Below are 9,819 nucleotides of genomic sequence, written 5' to 3'. Positions count from 1 at the left end.
CAGGTCTTAGGACTTGTTCTCCTATCCCTCGGTGTCTCCAGCAGTACTTTGGTAAGACAGTATTACACCTGCATATATTTCTCTATGGTCATTTCATAAATAAGTGAATGGAAGTAGGGTAAGTGTTATAATGTAACTGATTTATTTTTTTTGTCATGTCAGATATGTCTTCGCTTCCGATGGGTTTCATCACAAAAAACTATGCAGAAACTTTTAAGAAACTTTTTTCAGTTTTTGTGGCAATATGTATTTGCTTTCATGCCACACTTTTTTTAAGGGAATGCTTAATTATTAAGTGATTAAAGAGTTATTCCGGGAAGGACTTGGGCATGTGGCCATACTAGGAAAGATGTTTCTAATGTTGCAGTCAGTTATATGTTAAATTCAGTAGGTGGAAGAGCACCTTTAAAATGTTCTTTTGAATTGTGCTGGTCAAAAGACGTGTAACCATATCCCTATATAGTTTCTAGATTTATGGGTGATTGACACTCAGCCCCCTTGCAGAATTGCTCTTCCCTTTTTCCAAGCCCCTTTATGCCCCACCACTTACCAACTGTACAAGTAAACCCCAGAGCAACTGTGATGCGACTCTTCTGTGTCACTACGCATGTATAAAAGTGTGTACGTCTCGGAAGAGATCCAATGCCGTTTTTGCTTTTTCTCCTTCTAAGGCTGTAGGGTTTCTGTTTACAATATAACATAAAATCATAAAAAAGCTGAATTGAAAATTGAAGCAGGGGAGGTGCCAAGGCTTCCAGCAAACCCAATGTATATTTAGCTGCATCCCCTGAGTACAGTATGACCACTTGGGGCCAAAACAGTTCCTTACACATTATATAAAAGACATTAATAGGGTAGCATTTTTTTAAACTGATGTTACATTTCTATTGAAAGGGGTATGCGTTGTTTGAAATTAGCTTTTTATTTAAGTATATATTTTGCCCTTTTGTAAAGTATTTTACAATGTTTTACACTTAGCGTATTAAAGGTATGGCTTTGATATGAGCCACCTGAAGCTTACTTGCTATATATTTGTCTGCACAGAGCTCCGAGTCTTTAAACAAGAGGTTCTGCCTCTTGTGTCTCTCTAGGCAACTAAGCCATCAAGAAGATACTAGAAGCTGCCAACAGGCTTATTTGGTGGCACTCACACAATCTGTAAACAATGTATTTGTTTAATACTTTCTTGCAAAATACTTCCTCTTGCTCCAATGGAACAATCTCAGTCCCACTTTTAAGAGACTCTTACTGCAACATTGTAAAATACATTGGGTTCTAAAATAAACTTTAGTGTAGCTATATAAAAACAATAACATGTCACCTGTGTCTTGCTGCTTTGCAGTGTTCTGTAAAAGGCCGTTGGAAGAATGATCTAGGCTCTACTATGACCATATCGCAAGTATCTAATGACGGAGGCTTTAAAGGAACTTACCTGACTGCCGTGTCACTCACACCTCAGAACATCATACAATCCCCTCTTGTGGGTTGGCAACAATTCTCTCCGCAGCCTACATTTGGATTTACTGTGCAATGGAAATTTACAAGTAATGCGAATTTAGACCTCTATATTGATTTTTTTACTCTAATCAAATAAGCAATGTAAAGGATGTTTCTCATTTTTCAAACAAGACTCAATTTACTTACAATGCTGTTGCACTAAAATACATTTCCAATTCCTCCCTTCAGATACAACATCGGTCTTTACGGGTCAGTGTTTCGTGACCTCAACAGGAGAGAACGTCCTGCATACAACATGGCTACTGAGGTCAGTTGCCAATACAGAAGCAGACAACTGGGGGGCAACAAGGTATGTATAACGACATGCTAACAAAGCTAAATTAGATATGGTGGATTGCTTTAAAAGAGAAAGTCAGGCTAGTTGCTGTGTTACGCAGAAACAAGAATTTTAGATACCGAAACCTGCTGTAATAACCCACAAGCAGATTGCATTTCAGCTTCATCTACAGATTGGTCTATGAATTTTATGTGGAAAATGTGATAACACATTATATCAACAAAGGGTCCTTACTACATTTACATGTCAAAATATTGTTTGTTTGATCCCCTCAGAGTTGGTGTCAATACGTTTACCCCCATCAAATAAAGAAGAGAAAAGGAAGAGGACTGTATGATTATTCGCATCTCTTTAGCTGTCTCTGCCATCTGCGACACAATTACATGTATCTGATTTGCTGCATGGCTTGTTTTGTCTGGTATTTTACACAATAAAGAATCATTCTGCATGCAAACATTGTACTGTCCACCAAAATCCATACTCGTAACGAATGCCAGGTACATGAGGATGTTAACTTTTGTTCTGAAACACACAATACTTGGTTTTTGTAGTGTGAAAAGAATTGTAATTTGTCCAAACATCTGCTTCTGACTACGTTCCTCACACGGCATGCCACAACCTAATCATCAAGATGTTTTAAAAATGTCTCTTAAAAACTTGACTACTGCATTCTAAATAATATTTAATGTTAGGTTAATACGCACATTAACGTTAGAACTATTTCCTAAGCATAGTATGTTTGATGAGTAGAAGGATGAAACTTCAGATGCTGCAGTGTCTCTCATATTGAGAGATATGTCCTGCAGTGTAATAATCTACTTAATATTGCCGATTATGTTTTTTACTCACTTTGCAGAACAGAATTAATAGATCCAACTTTATTAAAATAAAGTAATTTCAAGGCAGAATTAGAATAAAAGATCCATCTAAGATTTGGCTGAACTCTATGAAGGTTACCAATGATCGTGATCACAATAGTACTTTACAGCCATAATGCACATAGCTCCACAGATGGTGTTATATTCCTTAAATCAAACAAATGAAAAATACTTCAGTTAATACAAGATTTATTCATATTTTATCCTTTTGAAAAGCTTCCATAAAGTTAGGAAGAGCTGAATTAATGTGATTATACTTGTAAAAATATTTATCTTACAACAAGGCACAAGGGTCTCAGCGCCGAGATGTTTTCAGGAACTTGTGTATAGTGACGTTCTAAAAGGAACATTCTGCTGTCCAGCTGTATGTACAACGTGAGCAACAAGTAGCAGCCAAGATGATAAGGACTGCCGCCCGGTAAGCTCAGAGGCTAAAGGCAGTGATACTCATCGCTAAAGTCCATTTAAATGTGTGATTATTTCTTCCAGTGCATCTTCTGTAATGGTATCGCAAGCTCCCTGCAACTTGTTGGTTTAGATAAGCCAGTAATGGTTCTGAAGTTCATGCACGGAGGTACCTTAAAATGTTACAATTTTCGGGCCCTTTTTGGTTGTTTTCTGCACTTTTGGAGCAACAGGGATTTCTTCATAATCTGCACTCATTCCGTTTGACCATCTGCTGACTGTCAGCTGGGCTGTTACAAAGATACATGTTATTATCACACAAAACAGTCAACAGAAGTATTCGGTGCTATAGCAAAACGTATGGTAGGTGAAATCTCTGAAAAAGCCATTAATAATAAATATCTTGCCCCGAAGATCCCTCATATTCATCCACCCTTACAAAGAGCGCCTGAACCAATCGACAATCATCATCAACGTAAAAATATAAGAAATTATCATGCAGATCTTGGGAACCGGAAATGAAGAAAGCTGCTCCCATACTATGAGATTTGCTTGTATACTAACAGATATATTGTTAATAAAAGTCTGTGGACACAATTCCATAGGGTTTAATTAGTGTACAGAACTGTAAAATGGGATATTTTGGAAAACAAATTAAAGTTATATCAATATGAAGGGCCAATACCTTTGAGCTTCTATTGCAGGTTGGTCCTGTATAATGCAGGGATAAATTGGTGATAGGTCATATAAATCACCTCACTGATTGAATAACGTATTATACATTGCCCTTCACGCAACAAAATTCACACTTCAGTAAATATGAGCTATTGATGGAGTATATAGTTCAGTTTTAAAATCATAAATGGTCTTGGATATGGGAGAAAGTATTTTAAGGGTTTGATATTGATCAACCGACCACTTTTGCTGAAATAATTTTCTTAAAAAAGCCCCCACCACAACCTTGAATAAAATAAACATAACCAATAGATCTAGCTGTACATACATAGATTTCACATATTGCATATGTAGGTGACGGTAAACAATATATCGCAGTTCAGGCATTCAATCCCACAATCTTGCTAAAGAAACAAAAAACGTAGGTAGAAAACGCATGTCCGCAAGAATGCCCACCTCCTTTGCATGGACTCTCACGTGTTTAATTGCATAAAAATGCAGGCATTCTTTAGTTTCTGGCAATCATCTATCTACTCCTACTGAGAGCTTTAAACAATATCAACAGAGACCAGTGGACTCCGCAAGTACCTTCTTTCCTGGGGCAGTATATACCATAGAGAACTGCTGCTAAGCATAGATCCATAAACAAAATTAGCAGTATCACGTACCCCAATTAAATGGTTTAATGGGCTCCAACACACATTTAAAGCTAAAAATGCAACTTTGAGGACCACACTGTGCCTTTAATAAGCCAGACCCAAGCCAATACTCTAACACATTACTCTAATACAGTATCTATAGTTACATATTTGCATCCCCCCCACCACACATCACAAAACTATACCTGACTGTTGATGTTCTGGGCAGTCTCGCTGGAAATGTTCAACAGAACCACAAATCCGACAGCTTCCCCCTGTAGAAAATACATTTCCAGTTAATATAGAAACTGGGGAAAAAATGCAAGAGCCGACGATCTCTCGTGCCGCAGAATCTGCTACATCACATAAGATATCGCTGTGTGATTTGCTGGTGCAACTATTTGTTTTTGTGTAACAATTTGGAGCCTGGACTGAGTCCTTTTGGCGCTGCAGCACCCAGCAATGCTTGGATTTATTTGAAATGATATGGGGTTGCAGCCTCTTCATTTGTTTCTTCTTCTCACAATGAAAAGGATTCACGTGCACAAGATATCCTAATGCAGCCAGACATGCTTAGGTGCACCTGTTTTGTGTGTTATGCCAGATCAATAGCTCTAATGTAGCTGGTGTCATCGCTTAATTTATACAAAATATAATAAAGAAGGCACTATACATAAAGTTCAGGCTAATGAAATCAAAGTGAAAATTACTTTAACAAATGCAAAATGGAGGAATTCTTGGATCTAGGTTTCCATCATGCTCTTTTTTTTTTTTATTTTTTTTTTATAAACACAGCGCAATTTAAAAGTGTCACTTACCGACGGATACACCAAGTCTAACGATGCAAAAAACATTTATACTTTAATAATGAACATAAGTTTGGACATATTCTGCTAGAGGTGTCAATCCTGATACTCATGTACCTAATGAGCCCTGCAGACTGATCACAGGTGCTGAAACACCTGAAACTATAGAGTGAAAATGATTTAAATAAAAAGGGATTTTTTAAAATGGTTAAAAATAAGAACTAAAAGCAATGTTAAAAACTAGATGGATCTCAGTGATTCCATGACATCATAAGGGGTACCATCGGGCACCAAGAGGACTCTCGAGGCCTCTAACCCCTTGACAATTGACGCCATGGGGTCAAAGATCGCTTTCTTCTCCCAAACAGTGTTGCTGAAATGTCTCTCGAAGAGCTTAGGAGGCGATCGACGATGTTGGTGAAATGCTTTGATATCAAGGTTTTCAGCAGCACCGAAAACCACCATAGGATGCAACGTGGCCGCTCCGGACTGCGACAAGCACCAAAGCGAGTGACAGGTTGCCTCTCCCATACCCTCCTGAGAACTGAGCTGCCCCTGCAGCTCGAATATAGGTACTACATTCACCCACGCAAGTCAATGAATATACACCATTAACTACAACTTTCTCTCCTGAGACCCAACACCTGCCTTATCCATTCAACTATTCTAACATCCAAACCCAAAGACTGCTATTTATTTATAAGTATCCTATGGGGAAAGTCTTGAACGCCTTACTGAAATCTAGATCGACCAGGAAGATGCTGTTGATACCCAATTTACCCATTGAATTATTTTCCTAGGATCAGCCATGAAGATGGAAAGTGATTCATGTATTGTATGTAAAAAATATATGTATCTTGCCCCACAACATATATTTCTTCCAACAGACATCACAATATACTGACCTTCAGCGTAGAGACCCTTGGGATTGTCTGGGCAGGAGCGAGATAAGTGTCCCATCTCGCCACATATAAAACATTTTGCATACGGAAATTCTCCTGAAATAGGAAGGGGGTGGCAATGAGCATTTCTCCACTTACTCATAAAATGATTTCCAAAACTTAAAAATGCATTTAAAAAAGGTGCGGCTCAACTTTGAGAAAATATTATTGCGCTGATCTGCCGTTATATTACTTAATCACATAAAAACACAAACTTTCAAGAAGCTATTTCCACGTCTACGGAAATGACTATACCAGCTTTCTATGTTTCTATTGCTGCATTTAGTTACATAAGTGATACGTTCAGAAGCGCAGCTGGAACGTCACCTTTAATCTGCCTTTTACAGAAAACAGTTAAGAGCTCGAATAACTTAATTTAAATTTACATACTTTGACCAAGAATGATCTTACGTGCCCATAAAATTAAGTATGGCTGCTGCACAAAAAAATGGTGTCAAAAACCAGTTTGTCATGGGCCACCAAGTCTCAAAAATATTTGGGACAGACGTAGCTTATATCCCACAGCCTGCATAACCCTCCCCACATCTCTCACATGTACCGAGGGCCGGATCCACTTTAGCTCTACATCTGGTGACTTCGTGCTCCGTAGATCCACATCGGAAGCAGATTCCTGTCCCAGCATCTTGACATCTCAGCACCTCGGAGCAATCTGCCATGCCATGGCCGGGCTTACGACAGTGGAAACAGATCTAACGCACATGAAAGAATAAACAAATAAAACACATTAGACACTAAATAGTCAAGATCATTAATAAAAAATCACAAGAATGAATTAAAGATGCAGAATCTAGTGGTGAAGACCTCATGCCCACATCTGGGATTCCCATGAAGCGGTCACTGTACATATATGACTAATGAATATAGACTCTGGTATTCCTAATAACCCTTCAGCCCCCCATGAATTCAGGGCTCAGGATCCCCACCATCTTGTCCTTCTTTTGGTTCTGTCTCTTGAGCCTCCTGCCTTCCCTGCGCTGGTCCTTCATCAGCATGGAGGCGCCGTCCTGCTCCTCTTGGTGCTCGTTGAATCCGTTCACATCCTGGTTCACGTAGGTATCCTTTTTATTTTTCTTCTTGCGTTTGTTTGCCTGCGGGCCGCTCCGGTTCTCAGGGGCACCCCGTTTGGTCCCGCCATTATTGCCCTCTGCTCTGCGGCTCTGCTGCTGGAGCTCCTCCCAGGGTGTAGCTGCGCATACCTTACGGTTCCGCACTACCGTAGTGCCTTGGCCAGGACGAGCCCAGCGGGTCATACCGATCTTTCTGCTACCGCACTCAAAGCGGAAAGAACAAGCGGCCGAGCTACGTCTCCACGCTTGCCGGAAGTAACGCTACGGCGGCCATTTTTGTCACTGGCATGTAAAGCAGCAATTTGTTGCGTATCAGAACACTGTAGTTCATACAGAGCTGCGGCGAACCCTAACCGCCCATTACATTATTTCTTTGTTTTGGCAATTGCTGGGAAGAAAACTCTTGTAAGAAAAGGAAGTCCACCAATCAAAATTGAAATTGGGAGGAAATTGTGACGTATAATTGTGGTTCGCTTGTAATAGGTTCCAGGTGGAAGCGGCAGTCAGCTTAATCTGGGTTCCTACTGGAGACGCGTGCTTTGATTTCACTGGAACACGAACTGATCAGTTGCAATTTGTTTTAAAGTGTTTCTTTTTTGTTTTTTTTAAATTAACATTTTACATGTGTGGTGAGCTGATATGGTTGTTTTGGCGGGGCCCTCCTTAACTTTGGATTCTGAAATTCTGTATTGTAAAGTGATGCATTACTTGTTATGTACTCTTCCTTGTACAGTGCCACAGAATACGATGGTGCCATATGAATCAAGAAATAATCATTGATTCACTAAAAGGAAACTTTCAACATCAATTGATACAAGCATTGCACCTCTACGCTACGGTGACCACATTTTATTTCTGCCATTCAGGGACACACTCTGAAGAGTATGAACACACACACACACACACACACACGAGCCAATACAGGAATATGTACTTATCTCCGTAATTGAAATATGATCTCAAAAGTTTTCATTTTTTAATATTAGACCCATCTGCCTCTACATTTTATATTGAAAAAATTCGGCCTTGCTCCACACCCTAGCATGCAATCACTCCCTTTGCTCCCACACCAAAAAAATTTGCCACACTTAATCAGAATCAGACGTACAAATCCTGTATTTCTAGGTATACAATAATGCATGGCAACATAGCATAGTATAGGTATAGATCAACAGAACACACAAACCCAGCATCGTAGGTATAGATCAACTGGAAATCACATGTAAACTTAGCACTGAGGGTATAGATCAAATAAACACCACATAAAACAGCACTTGCATGTATTGATCAACTGAATAAGACATACAACCCTGTATTTGCAGGTATACATAAATAATGTATGGAAACATAGCATAGCAGATATGGATCTACAGAATAACACAAAAACCCAGCTTTGCAGTTATAGATCAATTGGAATTCACATAAAAACTCAGCATTAAAAAGGTATAGATGCCCCTAAATTAAAGGCGTAGATCACAGGTTGCACACCCCAAAGCCAGCCTTGGCGTCCACACTGCTCACATAGAACCTAACCAGAACCCGAATTACACACAAAGGACTTGCCATCTTTGTCCCCAAACAGCCCAGCCTGTGCCTTCTTTGTCCCATAAACACCCTGCATGTGCCATCTTGGTCCCCAAGGCTCAAAACCTTGGTTGCGCCATCTTGCCTTTCCACAAATCATTTATACATCTATGATACACACACTTTTACAGTCACTCAAATTCACACATTCATTAATGCATTCTTATAAATTCATACTCGCACTCATTCACACATTCATTCTCACTCATTCATACAATGCATCCACGCACTCATTCGCACAATGCATCCACACATTCATTAATTTCACCTCGCTCATGCTCAACTCTTTACTTTAATATTCTTACCACCCCCTTCTAACCATCTACCACTTCTCCCTCTGGCTTCTGCCAAACCCAGACTCAGCCATCAGACGAATTGGTATGTTAGTGTATGAGAAGGCTCAACAAACCTGGGCACCAGATCGGTTAATACATGAAACTAAAACCATGATTTGGGGGGGGGGGTATAAAAAAAAAAAAAAAAAAAAAAGGTGGACCATAACTTTTTTGGCTGGCTCCTAGATCCAAACCAAATTTGTCAAACCCCTACATTAATGAGTAAGGGGGACTGATCTACATAATCCGCAAACAAGGAATAAATGGACAAATCCCTTCCTGTGAAATCAAATATCTATTGTCGCATTAGGATTTGTTTATTCTTTGGCGCCATCAACTGTTCATTGCATAGCAGACATGTTGGTTTATGACAAGGTTTTCAATCAAGTTTTAATTTTCTTTTTATTATTGTTTTAATGTCATTTTACATCACAGTAGATTAGAGGACAGACATGTAGATTTATTTTAATCCATTAAAAGGTTCGTAACTCCTGAAATTCCTTGCTAAAGATATTCATTGTATATGCAACATTTCATTACATTCAAAATTCATCATTAGCGATAATCCTCACATTTCTTCCCAAAACAATCACATTTTAAATGTATGTCACACACATTTTCTCTAATCCTCAAATCAGAGGGAAAAAAGCTCAGTGAGCTTTAAGTGCATCAGT

The 9,819-nt window shown here is 39.2% G+C and overlaps 1 protein-coding gene across 1 annotated transcript; it reads right to left on the bottom strand.

Annotated features, from left to right (window-relative positions):
- Nucleotides 1-3,252: 3,252 nt before the first annotated feature.
- On the bottom strand, nt 3,253-7,409 carry LOC149303069 (zinc finger CCHC domain-containing protein 9-like). Its single transcript, XM_089481915.1, has 5 exons — nt 7,083-7,409; nt 6,698-6,848; nt 6,103-6,195; nt 4,598-4,666; nt 3,253-3,368 (listed from the first exon to the last, which is right to left on the bottom strand). The coding sequence occupies exons 1-5, from the start codon at nt 7,407-7,409 to the stop codon at nt 3,253-3,255; spliced, it is 756 nt and encodes a 251-aa protein (XP_089338041.1).
- Nucleotides 7,410-9,819: the final 2,410 nt, after the last annotated feature.

Source organism: Sceloporus occidentalis, unplaced genomic scaffold (assembly GCF_023333645.1).
Source record: "Sceloporus occidentalis isolate IW3139 unplaced genomic scaffold, rSceOcc1.0.p SCAF_16, whole genome shotgun sequence".
Lineage (NCBI taxonomy): Eukaryota > Metazoa > Chordata > Lepidosauria > Squamata > Phrynosomatidae > Sceloporus > Sceloporus occidentalis.
This window is presented reverse-complemented; position numbering and strand designations above follow the sequence as displayed.

Coding starts and splice junctions, on each gene's coding strand:
- LOC149303069 (XM_089481915.1), bottom strand. CDS start 7,409: ATGACCCGCTGGGCTCGTCCTGGCCAAGGCACTACGGTAGTGCGGAAC. Junction 6,849..7,082: donor ACCAAAAGAAGGACAAGATG/GTGGGGATCCTG, acceptor CATGTGCGTTAG/ATCTGTTTCCACTGTCGTAA. Junction 4,667..6,102: donor CAAGGGTCTCTACGCTGAAG/GTCAGTATATTG, acceptor TATTTTCTACAG/GGGGAAGCTGTCGGATTTGT.